Genomic DNA, 23,361 nt, shown 5'->3' on the forward strand with positions numbered 1-23,361 from the left:
AGTGCCAAGGTCAAGGTATAAACGGTGGGGTGATCAGGCTTTTGCAGTTGCTGCCCCAAGACTCTGGAACAAGTTACCCCCTGATATTCGCACTACCACAGATGTAGCTCTTTTTAGGTCCAAACTCAAAACTTACCTATTTATTCTGGCTTTTAGTACATAGCAGTGGTGTGACAATTTCATTCTTCTGTTTCTTTGTAACTTTTTCTGATTTTACTGTTTTCTATGTTCATTCTTTCTATTGTATGATATGTGTTTTTACTCTAAGTTTCTGATGTTAAGCACGTTGGATACCTGTTGGTTGCTGTAAAGTGCTATATACATACATACATTTTGATTGATTGATTGATTGATCAATCAAAGCACTAGTTTTGCATTGAGCTTTCTTGTTGAAACCATATTTAACAAAATCTGTATTAGTCTATATAATAAATTGTCAGCCAGCTGTCCTGTCAGCACCTCAGGAGCTGTGCTGCTGAAAGGGTAATCTGGTTCTGAAGACGGTGACGTTTTCCGACTAAGGTAGATGTAAGTAAGTAGGTGTGGATTGAACTTTCAGTCTCTAGGTTGTGGTTCCACTCCTCCCATTTATTTCGCACCCTGCATTCCCTATCTCCCTTTCCCTATTTACCTGTCACTCACTCTCTTATCTCTCTCTACTTCCTCTCCTCTGCCTCTCTCTCCCCCTCTGCATCTCTCTCTTTCTTTCGCTACTGAGTGTAAATCTATACTTCTACCATCTGATGCTCCTCAAGGAAACCAGAGTTATCACTCACACACACAGTCATACATGTGACTCACAGGTCTGCATGACCTTGTGTCAGTGATGATTGTGCTCCTGTGTAAGAGAGAGATTGTGTGTGTGTGTGTGTGTGTGTGTGTGTGTGTGTGTGTGTGTGTGTGTGTGTGTGTGTGCGTGCGTGTGTGCGCGCGCGCTTGCATGTGTAAACAAGAGGCAGATTTTAGTCTTTATTTCCTGACACAAACTGCCTGACAGGAGTACAATCACAGATAAGCAATTTTAAGTGTTTTCCTTTTTTCCTTGCATTGGATAATTGACAGTTTTAAACTAGGCGAGGATGTGGAAAGATTATTTAAGGGACAGGGTTAGGTGTAAAGGGAATTAATTGGACTTAAGTGATTCTCCTTTTTAGCAGAACAATCTGTTATCCTTTTCTCGCATATTGCTTGCTTCCCTGGGTCACTAGTCCTGTGTGCGAAGGCTACGCTATACATATGCATGGCTTCATTCACATTCAACTCATTCCTCCTATGATGTCCTCTTGTTTTTGCTTTTTTGGTGGTAAATAAGGTAAATAAAAAATATGGGTTAACTTTGTATTTGGTAAACTTACAAGACAAGGCACTGGAGTTTGGTTATTTCTCCTTGAATTCATGATACCTATTCCACAATTGTTTTTTTGGGGGGCATATTTCCAAGGTGTCTCTTACGATAATCACACAGCAGCTAAAGATGGAGCAAAACCTGAATTTAAAAAAAACATGTCTGAGAAAAAGAACAGAGCATAGGTACAATCTGCATAAGTGAGGTAAAGAGACCCTGTGGGGCATATATACGAAATTCCTCAAAAAGAAAGAAAGAAAAAGAGACATTATCACAATGCGAAAAACACATTCGACATTTAAACTTACAATTGTGATTTAAAAGAGCAGAGGGACACTTTATTCACAGTGTAGCTTTTTGGCATAATGCCCTATTGCCTTTTCCCTCCACTTGGAAAAAACTAGTGTTGAAGTGCCTATAAACAAGGCACTGCTCCAGAAAAAAAGGAAAAGAAAATCAATTGTAATGCTCTGTGAGCTACTCAATGGCCAACAGGAGCAGACTGTGAATGTGTGTAATGTATGAGTGTCACCCAGGGAACGAGAGAGGAATAAATGGCCATTTAATGTTTATGCTGTAAATAAAGTTTTAAGTGTATTACACTGAAATTGTTCAACATCATAGATTTTGTATGTAAATTGGGCACTTATTTAATTTCAGAAGAAAATTAGATGGTGACAACTGATACCTGTAAATATGTTTTTAGGCTTATCACACAGAATGTGTTGCAGATCAGTCATCCAGTTTCAAGACAGAGCAGCATCGTTGACATGAAAAATAAAACAAAGCTTGATTCATACAGAACGAGGAGAGAGCACAAGGAGAAGTTTTGCTTGTCTTCCCGCATTACCTAAAAAAAAACTGTCCGACTGAGAAAGAAAGACACAGACACTCAGGCTCTGTTGCTGTACACAGACATGACAGAAGCAGCTTAGGGACGCAGGCTTGTCCATCATCCTGCTTGTTGACAGACATGCACACATGCACACCAAAAGTCCTGACAGATGCACCATGGGACAACAGTGTCACTGTGTTTTCTTAACACGTAGGGCTGGGCATCGTTCAAAATGTTTAGATCCGGTGCCAATTTTGATACCTCAGTTTCGATGCCGGTTCCTTAAAGCTCCATTGTGTAATTTTTTGAGTTGATTCTTAGCAAAAAACCCTTTGTTCTATCACACATATGTGCTCATTCATGTGTAATTACTTCCACCAACTAATCAAAGTATTCTCGTACGCGTAGAATCTGCCATTCAGAATCATTCAGAATACATATGAGCGACTCGCTCGAATGTTGCACCTCCATCTTTAAAGGGGTGATAGAATGATTATATAGGGTATTTCACACTGTTCCTTATGGTCTCCTAATGGGGTATGTAACATTGGTTGGGCTGAAAATGGCCTGGTTGATATTTTATTGGCCCTTATGCATCCCTGTGTTTTGGCCCTATTTGTAACAAGAGCTTTTCTTCCAAATATGGTATGGTCATGAATATTTAGATGAGCTGCGCGGTGATTGGTTGAGCGACTTGCCATACGCAGACATTAGAGACGCGCTGATTGGTTGAGCGAATCCCCCAAACAAACAATACATTAGAGACGCGTGCTGATTGGTTGAGGCGAATCCCCAATACACATACATTAGAGAAGCGACAGAATCTCATATTCTAGACACTGCAATGTTTCATTACCAAATTCACTTCGGGGACTTTTTTTAAAGCAATCAACTATATAAAGCTCAAATATGGGGCGTTTTACAAAAATTGATGGCTAATTGCAAATTTGGTAACGTCGGACTTTAGGAGCTCCACACAGTCTGGACGAAACCGCGCCGCTGGGCTCCATACCCAGGGCAAAGTCACCCTTTGTGGATACTACTGCGTCCCCGCGGGCCACGGCTGCCGGCATAACTATATCTATAAATAATACATTTACGGTTTTGAATGTCCCAATGTCTTATAAAGCTAACCGATGTGTCCGTATTTGATTTTAAAGGCATTTTTATGAACCGGGGCGTCTTTGTAGGACAAGCAGCTGCTTGCTATATGTCCCATTCATTACTATGGGGAAATACCGCAGCTAGCTCGCTACACTTCGCCATAACTAAATTATATTTACAGTTTGAATTTCATTCCCGCCACTTATACAGACACACTCCCCAATGTCTTATAAAGCTAACTATTGTGTCCGATTTGATTTTAAGGCATTTTTATGACGCAAAGGCGTCTTTGTAGGACGAACAGCTGCTTGCTATATGTCCCATTCATTACAATGGGGAAATACCGCAGCTAGCTAGCTACATTGTCGCCATAACTAAATTATATTTACAGTTTGAATTTCGTCACACCACTTATACAACATCATTCCCCAATGTCTTATAAAGCTAACCGTTGTGTCCGATTTGATTTTTAAGGCATTTTTATGAACGCAAAGGCGTCTTTGTAAGAACGAACAGCTGCTTGCTATATGTCCCATTCATTACAATGGGGAAATACCGCGCGCGCTTGCTCACTTTCGCATAACTAAAGTATATTTACAGTTTGAATTTCGTCACGGCATGAATATTACAGGTTCCTCAAGGTCTTACAAAGCTTAGCTAACACTTGTCCGATTTCGGTTTCAATTGAATGTATTTTTGTGAATGTCAGAGTTAGGAGGAGGCTAGCTAGCTCTCATTGATGGACTCCATCTCACCGCGGCTCTATCAATGAGACTTCGCGGACAAGAGGCGTCTATTTCCCGATTGTTTGTTTAAATAAACACAACACTACGTATTCATCAGATTAACTGGAACCTGCGGGCTGCGGTAAAAAAATGCGGGCGTAACAAGCTCGCTGACACTGCCGGTCAGGCGGCGATGTAGCAACCCAGGCAGCAAACACCGGCACTAAACTCCGACACACAGTCGGAGAAAATTTGCAATTAGCCATCCATTTTCGTAAAGCGGCCCATATTTGAGCTTTATATGGTTGATTTCTCGCATAAAAAAGTTTCAGAAGTGAATTTTGTAATGGAATAGCAGAGATCTGCGTGACCTAGCTAGATTCAGAAAACTACCTGATCTCAGGTCAGTTGTGTAGCCTATGTAAATGTTGGGGCGTGACTGTTCTCTTAAGGTTCCGGATTTTGAGATGCTTGCGCAAGCAACTCAGCTTTGTTGGGATTCGCCCGTTTTCAGAGGCAGTTTCAAAATATGAGATTTTCATAGTAAAGGGGTGTCAGTGGGATTTTGAGCTTCTATGTATGTTCTATTTACCCACCGAACTGTCGTTATTCAACTATGACAGGGTAAAATCGGTTTTGCATTCTATCACCCCTTTAAAATACATTAGCCAAAGAGGGACATACCTCTGCCTTTCGCGCTTTTACTAACATTAGCTTGCATATGTTTGGGAACCTGATAGCTGATGTTAGCAATGAAATGGCACCAAAATAACGTAAAACTATTATTACACTGGAAGGAACACTCATGGACGAACTCGTACTTCTTGGAATAATACAGCCACCGTAGGAGTTAAAATGCACTCGGAATGGGACGGGCTAGAAAGTAATATTCAGTTGGTTGTCATATACAATTTCACCGGTAGATGGGAGAAATTCTTACACAATGTAGCTTTAACGATACTTTTTTCAATATCATATGTTTTAAAATCCATTTCAACATCAACAAAAATACATTAAACACAAAACTTTTATTTTCCACCTTAATTGTGAATCAAAACAGTTATCAAAATTTTAAAATTCTGGTAACACTGCTCACTCAGAGTAACATTAATAAAACTAGTTGTGTTTTTGGATAGGGGTGCGCTAGTCAGATCAGGATTTGTATCAATCCGAACTTAGCCAAAATTAACAAAAAAAGAGAAACCTTTTTGCCACAACATGAACATATAAATAATAAACAAATAAACAAATTACATTGTGTACAGGAATATTGAACTAACTAAAATGCAAAGGAATGTAAACAACAAAGACTTTTTTAGTGCAAACTGCATAATGACACAAACCTTTAACAATAAACTTGGTGACTGCCATGTTGTCAACACTGAACTAATGGAGAACTAACTTAAGTTCAAAGGTGTTTAAGTGTAATTGAATTGCCGTGTTGCAGTCAGTCAGTCACCAGGGCAGAGAAACCACTGTTGTGCCTGCTTGGCTCAGAGGAAGTGTAACGTCAACAGCACCGCGACCGCTTTCGCCTCTCCATTAATATCTTATTGCAGCAAATGCTGTCTGCGTGAAGTTTTGAAAAACTGTAACCACACTTGAAACCACTTTATCGGCATTGCCGTGACTCACTGTGACTTCAACAAAACTGCAGAGCCGACGTAGGTTGCTCAAGTTTCCTCAAGATCATGGAAAATAAGTCACTTCTCTTTTTGACATTTACATAGCCTGGCATTGCCAGACTAATTCGCAAATGAGTATTAATCTGGAACCTCTCAGTTCATTTTTCAATCAAAGGCACGTTATCAACGGTGCAGACCAAAATGCCTCTAGACACAATTGGATAGACTTACAACCAATCAGAGCAATGTGACCAGACCTACAACCAATCAGAGCAATGTAACAACGTAGTGCCGAGAGACACATGCAAGTTGGCGCAGTGTTTGATCCGTTTTGATGCAGCCGACCAGGTCAGAAACAGTAAACTAAAATGTGTTTCTAAAAACATTTTCGTTGACAAATAGGCAATGCTTTAACCAAATCTTGCTTCATAATTGATCGGCAGCGCCTGGTTGCACAGTTTAATCTGAGTTTTGTGAGCCTGGTAAATTGCGCTGGTCAGAGAATGCCAGTTATGTCCAGTAACTACGTTCTGTAACTACATTCAAGCATGACGCTCCTTTGTCAGTCATCGAACTAAACCCGTCCCACATGAGGTAAACGGTTATGATTGACTCGTCCGGGATCTCTTCGGCTCAAAATTTGTCTGAACGGGAGGGGGGCCAGACGTATTTGCCATAGCAAATTAAACATGAGCTTGGCAGATTTGTCTGCATTTACAGTCAATAAGTCATAAAACCACAAGAAAGATGGAATACATAGGCTATAAATTCTGTTTTTTTTCAAAAGGTCCTCGAATATTTACAACTATCGTCTGGGCAACTAAATACTTGAGAAATTAGTATACAATTATTGTGACCATGATTAAAGCTGCATTGTCTTGGTCACCTGGGGGAAGAATCCACAATATCATAGACAAGTTTGACATATGCCTAGTCAAAAGCAACATCAGCATTTACTTGAAATATTCACTTACTTCCTAGAACTCCTGAGAGAAATATCTGGCTCTTTAGCTCCTAAATGCTCCACCATGTTTACCAGCTCATGATTGTGTGCACTTTCGTGCTGGGCAGGAAACGTTCAATTGGTTAATCACAGCTGTTTCACTTAAAACAGCTGCCTGCCGTGTCTAGAAACGAGCTTGATGAGAGCAATGAGAGTTAGCTAAAACAGTAAAGTTGTAAAACAATTAGCTGAAAGACTGAAATGGTCCATGGAAACCTCTTTCCCAGTAAGCATAGTTATTTTATATGACCCCCTCGCAACACAGCAAGATGTCGCTTGCGGGAAAATGCAGTGTGCATAGCGTTTGATGAAACTACAAATGCTGTTCTCTGGTGATGACAGTCTCATAGTTGCTGCATGTTAATGTCTCGTCAACCCTGACCTTTTCTTTCCTTTGCTGCCTGTTTTGACATAGATAATTGTTGCAGTGTTTTAATCACTGGCAGTCAGTTTCAAAATGTTTGCTAACAGGCCCCTACTTTCTGTAATAGCGGGGGCTTTGGGAGAATGTAGGTCTTGCCAGTTTTACGACTGTCACAGTTTGGGTTCTGATTTGGTTGGACTATAGGACTGCATCTCTAAACGTGCTGTGTATGAATGTTAATTTTTTTCCAAAGTGCATTATTTAACAAAGTGATGAAATATGTGCTCTCTCTCTGGGCATTTTGATGGCAGAGTGCTAGAGAAGTTTTATTTATTTATTTATTTTTTAGTATGTTTTACTTATGATTTGTCTTTGCCACAACCTTGTCATCTGAAAATGTCTCGGGTGAATGTTTCTCAGCCGGTGTTAAGGCGATACGTTTTTGTTTTCCATTCCTGTCAGTCTGTCATTCAAATTATATCTCCTGTTTGTTTTTCTCCTCCCAACTCGCTTTGCTCTACATATTTTTGTTTCCACAGTCAGGTTGAAGTAAATTTCCCTTTGATGTGGAATATCTTAAATTCTGGTTGGTTGAGGAGGAGTACAGAGTGAATGGGAGAAAGGTGGAGAAGAGGTCGAGGTAGGGAGATAGAGGAGACAGAAAGAGAAAGGGATAGAGAGAAAGAAACAGAGGAAGCAGAACAATGGCAGGTAGTTTTTTTTTTTAATTGTATGTAACATTCAGCTGTTAAATAATAAAAGAGGAGTTTTTAGGGGACCACCTGCTATCATTTTTCCTAACAGTAGCAAACAAACAATACACAACACTGGTCAACCAGGGAACATTTTTCCCTCCTTGATAACAAACCAAAAAAAATGAGTTCAGAGTAGAAAAAAAAAAAAGGTTTTTAAGTTGTTCCCTTTGCGCCAAACACCAAAAAGCATGTTGTTTAGATTACTGTACAGCACACACACAGGTGCATATATGCATACACACTCATTAACATATGTAGCATGTCAAAGGATGGGCATGGCATATTTGCTGGCAGTTTTTGGCAAGACATGAAGCGAGACAAATGCAAGAAAGTAATAATGAGAAAGGAGACAAAGAGGATTGGCAGTTTTTTTTCCCCTTCTGTGTAGAGGAAAAAGTTTATTAGAAAGTGCGTCTGTGTTGGTAGGCCTATCTGTTCTTTGCCAGAGACTATTGTTTGTGTGTTAATGAGTAAAGCAGTAAACAAGCTCGTGTGCATGTGTGTGCGTGCCTATGAAGTGTGTTAATGAACTGAGGGAGGGTCTCGTCAAGGTGATGAATAGAACAAAACACACCGGGACGGATTAGAGAGAGAGAGAGGGAGAGGGAAAGAAAATAAAGAGATTAACCATAGGATGCCTTGAGATTAAAGGGTGGTTGAGGGGCAGAGGGAGGGATGAAGTATAGGTATATAGGGAAGGAAGAGAGGGAGGAAGGAAGGAGAGAAACCACAGAGGGATGAATGAAAGACAGAAGAAAACCTTTAGAAGGAGGTGAGGAAAAGAGATGAAAGAGAAGACCTGGAAAAGGGAAATAAAGGACAGAGAGATGCAAGGGAATGGTGAGGAAGGAGGAATGGAAACAAGGAGGACATCTGGAAGGGAAGGATAGGGAAGATGGGAAGGAAATATGGAAGTATACGCAGTTCAAGCCAAGAAAAATTAAGGAAGAAATAATCCAGATTAAAAAATCTGGATGGAAAAGAGGAGGCAGAGATGAACGGCCTTAATCTAAATGGAGAGAGAATAAAGAAAAAATGGAGAAGGGAGAGGATGAGGGATTGCAAAACGTGAGGGACAGGTAGGTTGTTACATGTATAGTATATTTGTGTAAAATACTGTGGAAGGAAGGTGAGAAAAATAAATATTTCAAGAGGAAAAATGCAATAAGAAAAGAGATCAAAATAAACAGAACAAAAAACACATCCTAAGAAATTGGCCTTTCATTATTGCCTTTCTCATCAGCAAAGTCACAAACTTAGATTTAATCTCCAGCTCAGCATGCATCCGATTCATCCTCCACACAGCACTTACTCTGCTTAAAATGTTAACTTTCATAAGAGCTTCTCCTGTCACTACGTTGTCTTCTCCCACCAAAACATACCGTGGGAGGCAGCACCATGCTGCGTTTATGAATTTTAAAAGAAATTTTATACAAAAAGTATGGCAGGTATCAGGGATTAAAGGAAATCAGTGAGAAATCGGAGTTCCAAGTGAAACAAATTAAATTTTTAGTACATTTCCCCTAAACTCAGCTTTCTTTTCTTTTTTATGATGTGCATGTGTGAACTTAGATTAACAGTGCTTTCTCTTTTCTCTCTCTTTGTTTCTTTCTTCATCCCTCCCTGCAGGGTGTGGTTCCAGTCAGGCATTAACTTCCTGGCTGTGAAACCCAGCAACCTCGTCGCGTGGGAGATCAAACAGGAAATGGCGCCGGGAAGCAGTTCGTTGGCAGTGATGTGTCAGAGAAGGGCCTCCTCCACAGCAGAGAGGTAAGACTACTCTTTTTCTGTCAGCAGCTGATTAGCTGATTTCTTTTGTATTTGTGACATTGTATGCACCATACAATGTCTGAGGAGGTGTGGGGTTATTCTGCATCAAGGCTATGAAGCTGTTACAGTAATGCCCTAGATTTTGCCAATGAAAGATCTTAGTTGTTTTCACAGTGACAGTTTCTGTGATAAGGAAAAAATGAAATATTCATGATTTGTGTATCATCCGTAGATTTGAGTTGTCAAGGAGTAAGTTCGGATGGCACTTCTAGCTTGATTCTTGTTTTAATTTCCAAAGCCTCCTGTGAGCTATCCTAACAATTACCAATGAATGTAACTGCATTGACAGTGTAACATGAAAAGCTTGTGTTGCTGTCTATTGGCTCTTTAATTGACCTTTGAACTACAAACTCTTACCCATAAAAGTGTGTGTTTAGGTACATATAGAGGAGTATCAAATGAATATGTTTTTTATAATATAAAGAGTTTGTGGGGTTACACATTTTATCCTGTATACATGCGTAGTATACATACACACAGTGGCCTAACAGGCAGCAGTGGAAAGCAATGACCTGTGTGTCATGCTAAATTTGCCATTTACTTGGTAATTGCTCTGCCCTTGTGTGGTTGGTTATGTTAGTGTGTGTTTGTGTGTGTGTGCGTGCGTGCGTGCGTGCATGCGTGTGTGAGTTTAGTTTGTGTCAGGAGGGTAAAACCATGACAGCAGAGTAAATACACCCAGGTTTTTCTTTGCTGCTAATGTGACGGGTGATCAGTACTTGACCCCAGTGCATGGTTAGGATAATTATGTTGTCGTACAGCACTGAAACAAAAAATAACAAAGACAGATTAAAGGTAATCAGTTTTGGGTGAGGCGTAAAATCCTCAAGCTGCTGAGAAAAATGTCTCAGAGACTGAGGTTAACTGGTAACAGAGACAAAAGCAATTGAGAGTGCACAGGGTAATGGTACAAAAACAACAAAATGCATGAGTAACAGGTAGGGAAAATAAATGACATTAATAAAAACAGCCTTGATGCAGGTGGTGTGACTCACATACTGTTACAGTTCAAAGCAAGCTCCGAGGACTACAGTCAGATAATTGCATTCCTAATTGAGATATGAAAAATGCCTATTTTATGATTGACAGTAGGGCTGAATAGTTATGGTTAAATCACTGTGACACCTTCAAACAATTTATTTCTTGTACATTTTTAAATGTTGACTTTAAATGTTCTTTCTAAAAGGGATACAGTAAATGGCATGTCATATTTAAATTTTCAGTGGAGTGCTGATAATAGCTTATATATATTAAACTGTGCTACATTCAAGTGACTTACAGCTTACTGTCCTGCAGTAATGCTCATGGATTTTATTCTTAAATATGTACATTTTGAACTTTTATCTCTCACAGTTACACACATTTGCGTACTGTGAAGAACAATCACAGTCTCATCTGCTAGTAAAAACTACAGGAATTAAAGTAATCTAAGAATTCAGTAAAAGTACTGTATGAGTACTCTGAAGTGACACTAATGTACTACTAGATGCAGGCTATAGAGGCCAAACATGTATATGTTTGCTGGTTTCTACCATAGACTGTTAATATTAATGGACAACGCATCCGGTTCGGCGAAGTGCTGCAAAGCTGCGGAAGTGACTTAAACCTGCATGCTATCTGAATTCCAGCAAGAGATGACACGTGCGGTTGCAAAAGGAGGTTGGTTTCTGTAGAAGTCTATGAGAAAGTGATCCACTTCTCACTTGATTTATTACCTCAGTAAACATCTTCATAATGAGTTTATGGTCTCAATCGCTAGTTGTAAGTCTTCTGCAACACAGAATGATGTTCATTTTTTGAATTGTGGTGTCGTTGATTTTAAAATCGGCAATAAAGCAGGGGTGTTTTAGGGCGTGGCTATGATGTGATTGCCAGTGAAAGTGTGTAACGTAACGGAGAGTGTAAGCAGCTCCTCCCTCACTCCTCCCTCTCGTCTAAAATTGTCACATCCGCAACCAGGATGATTGCGCCCATAACGGCAAACTCGACGACAGATAGCAGATCTCCACAAACCAATGGGTGACGTCACACATGCGCTGTCCTTTAATATACAGTACAGTACCATACACACACACAAATGCTGAATGCAATGCATTTTTGCAAGTATGTTGCCATGAATACAGTATATCTGTTTGCATATTTTTGTGATGATGTCACACAAAGTCAGCTGGAATGTAAAGCTGCTTGACCAGTAAACATGGATGAGATCTGATCCTCTTTTCTTTCTCTCTCTTTTTGACCTCACCTGTCTCTCCAGCCATCTCTTTCTTCACCTCTTCTTGCGTTGGAGTGACCGAAGTTCCCATTTCGCTGTCCCTCATCACTCCCCTTTTTCCTCTCTGCTCTCTCTCTCTCTCTCTCTCTCTCTCTCTCTGTTGGTGGAGAACAGTGCTGATGAACGACTTCCCATTGCAGGAAACTATTATTGCAGGACCCCAGCTCAATGAGCGCCACTTAGCTAACCGTTAGCCACGTCTAACCTTGACTGATGGACAGCATCAGCAGCAAGCGATGACCCAAATGTGGTACTGGGGGAAATAAAACTGAGGACACAACAGCTTTAAGCTTTCTAATTAAGAGCATAAGGCCATTAAAAGTTTTCATCAGATGTTTTTAAGACTTTGAACCAAGTGTCTTTGTACAGTACGTATGGTACAGGATGTTCATAGATTCATACTCCTGCGGTGCACTTCAGCACGGCTGGTGAAATACTGAAGGCATTTGATGAATTCAATCAAAGGAAGTTATTTTCCTGGCCTCTTGTCATCCATCAGGATGGTGTTGTTTGAGGTGTTTAGATGGAGGTGATTTTAAATGGCTGCTTTTTTCTGTGAGCTTTGGCACGTATCCACGTGGTGTTGTCGATGTTGCTTTCTCTTGCCCTGAAGGAAAAACTCATCAAAGTGGCGTCAGTGTAAACACAGAAAGTGATGCTTTAGAAACCAGATTATGATATGGCTCTCAGAGAGGCATACACAGAGAAACACAGATGCAAACATACGCTTTTTCACATTCACATACACTTACACACCTACACACTCCTGCCATCTTCAAAGTGATACTATAAACAAAGAGGATTATGATGCAGCAAGCACAAAAAACAAGTGTATTGATGAACAAACATGCACAAATTAACAGGCCTTTGCAAACGAGCAGAGCACACACACATGCTGGCACACACACACACACACACACACACAGTATATACAGACTGTTGTCAGCATACAACGGGAAAGATCACAGGCTTTTATGAGTGATTGTGTGGGCAGGATGGCTAATTAAAAGAGCTGATCTGTATTAATCTCTAATGAGATATTACTGGTTGAGACGTGAAACAGTTAATATGCTTTTTATGAATGAGAGGGCGGGGATGATTACTACCTCTGACAATTAATCTTGTGAATGGATTCCTGTTACTTTTTGTTGTTTTGTTGATAGAATGCGATCTGACATACGATGTTTAGTGTCTATGTATAATCGGTAATGTAAGGTTAGTTGATGCAGTAATTAGACCCAGAGCGTTGGCTTTGCTGTAAGTGTGTTTTTCGTGTGTGGTTGTGCATGTGTTTATGGTTGTGTGTGTCTATGAGGTGGGTGTATGGATGCTGTATTACATACACAGTACCTTTGTATGTATGAGACCAAAACGGAAACCATCATCACGTGTCCCAGGAGACCTCAATTATTTGTTCATTAAAGCACTCACATGCACAGAAATCTGGATCAAAGCTCTCCTACAGCTCTCATTTGGTTCTTCATCGATTTTGTTTATCCAGCAATTATTCATTATTTGTGTATTTCTCACTATTTAACTATTCTGATATCATGTATGTGTAATTACACAGCACCATCATACTGTGTTATTGACACTCTGCTTGGTTCTGCCCCCCCTCCCCCGCCCTTCTGCCGCTGTGTACCAGTGCTCTGCAAAATAAAATATAATGAGATGTTTGGATGTGCATGTGTGTGTCTCCTCTTCCTCAGAAAATGCCATTGAGGCGCCCTCGAGCAAGACTTGTCTTTTGTTGGAATTCATTTTGATTATTCTTTCAAGTTATTATTCATTTATCTGTCCCTGCTAACACTATCTTAGTGTCATTGTTAATATATAGTATAATCCTGATATATTATTTCTAGCAAATGAATTGGCTTATTTACATCATTTTCCATTTATAAATTGTGTTGCTTATGTAGTAGGCTTGACCTTGTTGGGTTGTCAGTGTTGTTCTATTTCGTATAGGCTTCGCCCTCTAAGCCACGCTATGGGTTTATCCCCTCGCGCATGCGCAGTCGCGGAAGATTTTCTTTTCCCCGGCCTCTGCGCGCTGCGCCGGGCTTCAACTACGTCCGCAAATACTGTATAAAAACAGGGCGGACCCGTGCTCCTTGCTCCCACTTTTCTTCAAGCAAGAGCAGTTATGAAGAAGGTAATGAAGACTACCAGCTCCAGCGGCGTCCGCCTCTGCCCCACCTGCCGGACCGGGTACATCTTCGGCCGGACCTCCACCCCCGCTGCGAGACCTGCCTGCGCGCCCCCACGCCCGGCAAGGCTCTCACCTCCGGACGCCTCCTGCCCGTTTCTGCCGCCGCCTCGCTCTCTAAAGAGCTTCAACGGGCGGGGACGCTTTTCTGGCCTTTGAGGTCGACGGAGAGGGGACGGCAGCTGGGCGGACCGGCCGCCACCGTCGACGCCCTGGAAACGCTGGAAGAGAGCGTCTTCGACCGGGCACGAGTCTGATGACTCGTCTCAACGACGACACTCTCTCACCGGGTTTCCTTCCTCTCCACTGGGAGGACTGGATCTGGAGACTGGGATGCGACGCCTTTCCGCTACGGCTCTCCCAGTCCCCAACGGCCAGGGCACCGCGCTCAGCGGTTCCTCCCTCTGCCGCGGTGGCTCCACCCTCCACCACCAAGGCTCTTTTATGGACCTGCCGGAGATCATAAAAGAGCGGGCGGACCAGAGGGGCATAGCGCTTCCAGCGGAGCCTCCAGCCCCTCCTCGGGCCTCCTGAGCGGTGACATCTATTCTCAGGAGCGCGCCCGCCAAACGGGCCCCGCTCGGCGCCGCTTCACGGAGCTTCGGCCGTTCGCTGGAGGAGGCTCTCTCAGCCAGGGAAACTGAGGGCGCCAGTTCGCGCTATGCCCCGTTCACACGGGGTTCATGGCGACACAGAGGCAGGTTTTCCTTCGGTCCCCCTCTGGAGCAGAGCCTGGCGTCGATCCTGCTTCTGAAGGCTACCTTCTTCGGCCACCGGAAGCCGACCCCCGTCCCCCAGGACCAGGTTTGCGCCAAGTCACTGACCGGTCTCACCAGTGTGCAGCCCAGGGCTTAGCGGCGCAAAACAACATAGCCTTGCAGCCTCCGCCGTCTCCGCCATGGCCACCAACCCGAGGCGCCCTCCCGGAGCTTAGCTACGGAGATCGGCAAGGCTATGACCGCCATCCTTACCCTCACCACGGCGACCACTGTGGCGTTGTCGAGGATCCAGGCGTGGCAGACTGTGGCCCAGCGAAATATCTGGCTCCACATGTCCCAGCTTACCGACGGAGGTCAGGCGCTGGAGCTACTGTACGGTCCCATAGCTCCCGATGGACTATTTGGACCTCGTTTACAGACAGCCACTTCCCACCTCCACCAGGCAGCCGAAGAAGCAGAGCGGCTTCGACAGCTGGGCTCCTGGAAGGCGGCGCCTCAACATCAGCGCCACCGCTCCACCAACCGCCATAAGAGGAAACGCCCCACAGCCTCTGCTGCGGCTGCGCCCTCCCAGGCTTCGACCTCCGCCCCTCCGCACGCCCCACCGCAGCGACAGCCGCCCCCCGACCGGCAGGCTTCACGGGGTCGAAGGGACCATGAAAGCGGCTCCCACCTGGTCTAACCCGCCCCGGAGCCACCCACCAAGCAGCGGCGACGTGGCAATGACGGGGCGCGGGGAACGTTTGTCCCTCCATGGTTGAAAACCGGAAACCAACGGCCCTTTTAAGGGCCACTCAAGTCTTTCTAAAGAGCAGTTTCCCCTCAACCTAGCAGCCCTTGTTCCCAATGAACATTACGCTGATAATATGACAGATGTTCCCCACACAAGCACAAACACACACCAGGTCACCGCTGCTCGCGGGGCTGCACCGCTCTGTCACTATGCAGACAGCGGGAGCAAACGCCATGCCGCTACACTTAGCGCCGCTCAGTTCTCCTCTTCCCCCTGGCTATGCCAGCGGGATGAGGACGATCACGACCGCCACCCTTTCGACAGGGCCCTACCATGGGCTGGGCGATACGTTCTACCCACGTCTCGCCTAGCGGCGGGACGGCTCTGCGCTTCCTGCTAGCTATGTCTGTAAACAACACACAGACATGGCGCGCCTCTCAGAGCACGGCCGCGGCATGGATCAGACTGACACACATGGACTCGTGGATGTCAAAACTGATATCACGGGGCTACACACTCCAGTTCGCCTTCCCCGCTTTGCGCGGCGTGTTGGAGACAACTGTGTCGTCCCAGGCGGAATCAGACGCCATGACGTCAGAATTACGGGAACTGCTCTCAAAAGGGAGCAATTTCCGAGTTCTCGGGGAGGAGAACGAGGGTTTTACTCCCGATACTTTCTCACTCCAAAAGTCAGGCGGGTTTCGCCCCCATCCTCGACTTGTCCCAGTTCAACCGGTCCGTCATGGTACGTCCATTCCACATGTTGACTATCAAACATGTGTTGGAATGCGTCGCCACCAAGAGTGGTTTACGTCCGTGGATCTGAAAGACGCTTACTTTCACATCCAAGTCATCCCCAGACACAGGAAATTCCTGCGCTTCTTTTCCAAGGGGCTCATTTTCAGTACAACCGACTGCCATTCGGTTACTCACTGGCCCTCGCGACTTTTCCAAGTGCATGGAGACGGCACTTCAGCCGTGCGGAAAAAAGGCGTCAGAGTCCTGTTTTATCTGGACGATTTTGCTCATCCTGGCTCCCTCGGAAACGGGCGGGCGCTTACACACCGTGTCAGTCCTGCAGCACCTGCAGACACTCGGTTTCGCCATAAACTGGCAGAAAAAAGCGCATTGTTCCCTCACAATCGATAGTTTATCTGGGCGTAGTGCTAAACTCGATTGTTATGAGGGCGTAGGCTGTCAACGCCGGGCAAGAAACGCTGCTTTCTCTCCTGTCGCGCACCAGCGCGCGCGCAAAGGTGTCAGCGCTTGTCTATCATCCGCCTTCTGGGCATGATGTCCGCGGGCTACATGGTAGTACCCCTGGGGCTTCTCCACATGAGGAAAATCCAGAGGTGGTTCCTTCCGTCAGCCGCGCGACCTTGCCACGACAAAGTGGCGAATGCTGACTATCCCTCCCTCTCTGCAGTCAGACCTGTCATACTGGGGAAACCCCCAGACCCTGTCAGCTGGGGTTCCCCTGGGCAGAGTGACGTCATACGTGACAGTATACACAGATGCGTCCCTCACTGGCTGGGGAGGAATGTGCGAATCACAGGTGGTGGGAGGGGAATGGCCCCCTCCTCCCCTCCCACACATAAACTGCCTGGAGCTGTCCACGGTGCTGAAGGTCTTGAAGCACTTCGCCCCGAAGGTAGCAGGGAGACATGTGGTGGTGCAGACAGACAATGTCACAGCAGCGGCGTTCATAAATCGCCCGGCGGGCCGCCCGCCGGCCCGGCTATTGGAAATAGCCAGGAGCCTCCTGCTGTGGTCTCACAGTCATCTGCTGTCCCTCAGGGCCGTCCACATCCCCGGGATACTAAACCGGGCGGCAGACCTAATGTCGAGGGGGGGACCCTCTCACAACGAGTGGAAATTGAATCCCACTATCGTTCGGAAGCTGTGGAGCAGGTTCGGGGAAGCGGAGGTGGACCTGTTCGCCTCACGAGAAAACACACAGTGCGCTCTGTGGTTTTCCTTGAGCTCACGGGACAACCCACCCCTGGGCGCGGACGCTTTCTCCCACCATCCTTGGCCCAGAACCCTCCTTTACGCTTTCCCCCCGGTCCCTCTGATCCCTCGCCTCCTGGAACGTACCCAGGAGGAAGGCCTGTCGGTCATCCTGGTGGCACCGGAGCGCACGAACGCATCCTGGCTCCCCCCTGGCAATTGCCGTGGCAAGAGGACGCCCTGTCACAGCTGGACGGCGCGATAGCCCACCCCCCGGTGATAACCCAGCGACTGTGGGGCTGGCTGCTGAGCGGGAACGCTTGCAGAGGTTAGGCTTGCCACCTGCCGTGGTGCGCACCATTCAGAGCGCGAGAGCCCCCTCTACAACAGCGTGTTACGCGGCGCGCTGGTCCGCTTTCCAGCCGTACTGACTTATCTCCATACACTGGTAGATAACGACTTGGCCCCATCCATGGTCAAAGCCTACGCGGCGGCCATTTCATCTTGCCACGAAGGCTATGGAGAGAGAACGGTTTTTGCGCACCCCCTAGTTAAACGATTTTTGAAAGGGGTCCGACGGCAGAAACCCCCGGCGTACTCTCTCAACGCCCCAATGGGATCTGGCCCTGGTAATTCGAAGCTCTGGGGAAGCCCCTTCGAGCCCCTGGCACAAGCCCCTCTCAGGTTGCTGTCTCTAAAAACGGGCGCCTCCTTGCACTGACATCAGCCAAGCCGAAAGGAGCAAATTTATGTGCGCTGTCAGTATCGCCATCCTGTCTCTCAATCAGAGGGGACGGGAGCGCAGCCACCCTACAGCCCAACCCTTCCTTCACACCAAAAATTTTAACAAATTTCCTTTCGGTCGGGGGTTTTTCCCTCCAGGGTTTTCCCCCCCTCATAACAACGACGCGGAGGAGGCTTCCCACAGATTGTGCCCGTGCGTGCGTTATCTCAGTATGTTTTACGACGGCGGCCATAAGACGGGAACGGCAGCTGTTTGTTCACTACAGGGAACACTCCCAAGGGGCGGCCCTGTCGAAACAACGCCTGTCCCACTGGCTGTGCGAGGCTATCACCCAGGCCTATAACACGGAGGGGGCGGTGCCCCCCCAGGGCATTCGGGCACACTCTACACGGGCTCTGTCTGCATCGACAGCCCTGTTCAGAGGCATGTCAGTGGCTGAAATCTGTGCTGCGGCCTCTTGGGCATCTCCATGCCCTTTCATCCGCTTCTATTTGCGGGATGTGTCTGAGCCCTCCTTGACTCACTCGGTCCTCTCTTCTTCACAACTTAGCGATTGAGGCCCGTCGTATGTATAATTGTATATATTATGTACATATGTATATGTTTTTGTCACTATTATACAATCACGACATGTGCCGCTTTATGTTTTCTCCTGCCCCCTCCCCTCCCCCCCACTCTGGGTGTCTGGGAGGAACTCGGGCGTCCCATATTATCAATCATGTATTTCCCTCATCAATCATGCACGCCTGCATTCTCGGCTTGGGCTTTCAGCCAGCTAACAGGTCGTTGCCATGGCGGCACATGAGAGATAAGTGACAGTAAGGGAAAATAGTCTATAGTCTATGTTCCACTTGTGGGATCTGTCGCAGGTGGCATTGACTACATCAGCTTCGCCCTAACCCATAGCGTGGCTTAGAGGGGCGAGCCTATTAAAAAATAGAACGATAGTTACGTTATTGTAACTCCAGATTCTATGAGTATAGGCGTAGCCCTCTAAGATTCGGGGCCACCTGCTCCTATTGCATTAGCTGAAGAAAAAGCTGATGTTGGGAGCAGAGCCGCAGTCCGCCCTGTTTTTATACAGTATTTGCGACGTAGTTGAAGCCTCGTATGCGACGGAGGGAGAAAATCTTCACGATGCGCGTCGCGCAAAGGGATAAACCCATAGCGTGGCTTAGAGGGCTACGCCTATACTCATAGAATCTGGAGTTACAATAACGTAACTATCGTTACTGATATTGTTAGTCATTTTTTACAGCCTCTTGGGAGTTTTGTCTCACTTGTAAAATTAGTATCTCTGTTCCTCCCACCCTGTTTACAGTCTTTTTTATTATGTTGAATGTTGAATACATTAAACCTAACAAGAAATGGAACAGGCTCAGCATGACCTTAGTTGTGTCTGGTGGGTTATATGAGGAAAATGTGCCATAGTTTATGAATGCGGCACATGTAGCCAGAATGGGAGCAGTGCTCTATTTCATGATCATGATTAGATCTATAGATTAATGCTGCTAATGGGCTTCGTTCAATACCCAAACTGGGGTAATGCACTGTTCACACTCCATGCAGAGAGATGCTATTTATCTGCTTATCTGTGTGTGTGTGTGTGTGTGTGTGTGTGTGTGTGTGTGTGTCTGTCTTTCTGCGCATGTGCTAAATGGCGTTGACGTTTTTCATCATGCTGAGCCCTTTGCTTGCAGTGGCAGCCACAGGAAAAAAGTCCTATTTAATGATTTTACAGTAATTCCTGCAGTAACTGGACCATATTCAAATATATTACACTGCATGTACTGTAAAATCAAATCAGTATAAAGAAAGTACTTCAGCAAGCCATTGCTAAACTGCAACTTCTAACATTAAAAAGAAGGTGATGAACAAATGGAAATGGAACAAAATCATAGCAGCAATTTCCCAGTAAAACAGTGACATTGTTTCATTTTAGATATAGATTATCATTGTTTTTTAATAGTTGTACAGTGAACACCAGGTATTGAAGCAATAAACCCTGGGCTGTAATCTTTTAAAAGATCTATAATCATTTGCACTGAAAGCGATTACTGTATTTGGTTTAGCTAAGACTTCCATCTAGTGCTGTAAATTCAGCAACTTTTGTATTACTTTGTTTTCCAGCAGATTATAAGTTAGTCCTTAAATGACCTGTTCTTTTGATAATAACACACCTCTAATTAGTTTGAACCTGTTGAGATTTAAATAATATGATATCTTCAGATATCAAGATAACAAGAATTTGCACATGATTGTTTTTGTAATCTTTTATACAGTTACAAGCATTATGGACAAGTTTAATAAGTTGTCTCTTTTCACCTTGTCAGTGTTTAAAGGATAGCTAACACAAAGCAGACTTAAAGACTCAGTAGATTCAATACACAATTTCTTCCTTAAAATAGTTTGAACTTCAATAGAACATTTTAATTATCAAAACACAAATCAATCCATGTATATCTTCAAAAACAGTGACAGTGAACTAATGTTATTTCTTTAGCTGCTAGTTTGTTATTTTGCATTTTATCCACATATTAATACAAACTCTATTTTTGAATACAAAGTTGTTGAGTGCTGTGCTGATGCATTAATAATCATCATAAGTGTTGCATCAAATTTTATCTTGAGCAAACCAAATCCTTGTACAGCAAAAACAGAGTAGTCTGTGCTGTCGCAGTAGAGCGTGAGCCATCTTGCAGTCTTTCAATCAAATAGTTATTAGATTCTGGTTTGTTACTGAGCTAACATGAGAGCAAAACTAACAGCTCGACAGCAGCTGATTTATTTCGACAAACCAGCAAGTCAGTGAACATGCCTAGAACAAGTCTACATTTACATGTAAATCACTTTCCAGTGATAAATAACTTTTTACTAATTCTGGGTGCTATCTAAATTCTATTTAAGAATCTAAAATCAGGCCAGACAACAACATCTTTTCTCCACTTTCTACAGTATCACTGACAAATGTACAAACCACAAAACTCCAGAAAATAAAAATACAGTATGACCCTTAATGACAAATGGTTAATGTGCCAAATATGTATTATATGGCCTCTACTCTAGACAAACTATCTTTTTGTATTAAACAGAATTGTGCGCATAATCCTAAAATCTAAGTAACGATGTTAATACACTCCCAGAGTTCCCAGTGTTTATTTATGATAAATTTACATTTTGCATTTTTGACATGGCATGTAGTGGATCCCCAAAAAGACTTCCTGCTCAGATCATATAGTATAAAACTCTTCACGCATACACACACATGCAAACATGTACACAACATTTAAATATTCAGGAAAACATGAATTGATACCCACTTATGCAAATACATGCAAACACCCCCACTAAAAGCACATAAACCCATGTTGCTGCATCACCGCATGCCTTAACAGAAAGGTAAGCTAACGCACAACATGATTTATTCATCAACACAAGTCATATATTTCATAAATGTTATATAAACTTGTCATTGGCTGGGAAATGGAGATATTTCAGTTCTGTCACACAAACACACGCACAATTTGGATTGTTTAATGTTTGACCTGGTTCTAATCCACACGAGAAGAGACAGAGATGCAGGGCGCAGGGTTAAGTGTTGTATGGTTTTAGTTGTTTGTAAAGACAAAATAACTTAACAGAGAGCCTTTGTTTTGAGTGCTGGCAGTCTCCCTGGGATACACACGCACACACACAGCATAGACATGGGGCCAAGATGTCTGCAGTCTCTGTTGGCACACATTAGGATTAAAAACACAGCAACAGGGAGGAAGGATAGAAAGAGAGAGGGTTGTCTGCCAACAGGAGAGAGAAGGAGGGGGGGGGGAGAAAAGGAGAGTTAAAGTGATTGAGTCAGGACAGAGAAATAAAACAAGAGAAATGAAAGAGAGGCCCTGAGAGCACGGTAGTGGTGCTGTTAGTGTTTGTCCCTGGAGAGAGAAAAATGGAGAATTCCCTTTAGATAGTTAAACTCATATCCCATTTTCATTCATCACAGTTTGTCTGCGTGTGAGAGATAAATATTTTGGTTCATGTAATGAGCATGCAGAGTAAATTTGTATGTGTTCTGACATATGTTTCTCTGCTCCGTCACTCTAACCAGGGCCAAAGTACTTGCCCCACTTATTGCAACAAAAAAAAGCCCCCTGATACCACATAAGCACACACATGGACACATACTGTATACACACGCATCATTGAATATCTCTCCTCATGAGTGCCATTCACTGACTACATTATCTCATTACCTTTTCCTGAACCACATTACATGGCACTATATTTTATTTTTTATTTAACCTTTATTTAACCAGGAAAGTCCCATTGAGGTTAAAAACCTCTTTTTCAAGGGAGTCCTGGCCAAGAGGCAGCAAAAACACAATCAATTACAAGTATTTAAAAGTTATACAACACAAATAATTAGAAACATTTACAATTTGAACAGGTCATTTCAGGTTCTCTCAATCTGGACTTAAAAGCATTTAAGGAAATAAGTTCAGATAATTTCAAGTCTTTTTGCAAATAGTTCCATGCAGAAGGAGCAGAGTAGACAAAAGCCCTTTTTCCCAGTTCTGTACGGGCAAATGGAACAAAGAGCAGCAAGTGATCATTTGATCGCAATGAATAAGAACCAACATTTCTCCGTGTGATTAAACTACAGATGTACGCTGGCAACAGACCAAGCCTGGCCTTATAGATAAAGATATGCCAGTTCCCTGATCTCCTGTTGGACAACGATGGCCATCCCACTCTGGAATATAATTCACAATGATGGGTCAAGTTTTTACAATTCGTAATAAATCTCAGAGACGCATGATAAACAGTGTCAATCTTATGCAGGCATTGTACTGAAGCGGTCCTATACACCAGGTCTCCATAATCTAAAACAGATAAAAATGTTGCAGTGACTAGCTTTATTTATTAAAATTTATTTCGAAAGAAAAAGGACAGTTTAAGTTTGAGTTTCTTCACAAGGTTGTCTATATGAGGCTTAAAAGTGAGAGCATCATCAAGCCAGATACCAAGGTACTTATAAGAGTGAACCAACTCTATGACATTTCCAGACAAAGTGAACACAGGAGGAGGAGCTTGAGAAACCTTCTTAATATTACTAAACAGCATCAGTTTGGTCTTAACAGCATTGAGAACCA

At 43.9% G+C, this 23,361-nt stretch overlaps 1 protein-coding gene across 1 annotated transcript in view; it reads left to right on the forward strand.

Annotated features, from left to right (window-relative positions):
* Positions 1–23,361, forward strand: part of si:dkey-215k6.1 (transmembrane protein 132C) — a 304,130-nt gene that overhangs the window by 155,064 nt on the left and 125,705 nt on the right. Inside the window, exon 4 of the mRNA XM_039803645.1 lies at positions 9,386–9,526. Coding sequence (XP_039659579.1) covers positions 9,386–9,526 — 141 coding nt within the window. The remainder of the gene's footprint in view (positions 1–9,385; positions 9,527–23,361) is intronic.

The sequence above is a fragment of the Perca fluviatilis genome, chromosome 6, assembly GCF_010015445.1.
Source record: "Perca fluviatilis chromosome 6, GENO_Pfluv_1.0, whole genome shotgun sequence".
Classification (NCBI taxonomy): Eukaryota; Metazoa; Chordata; class Actinopteri; order Perciformes; family Percidae; genus Perca; species Perca fluviatilis.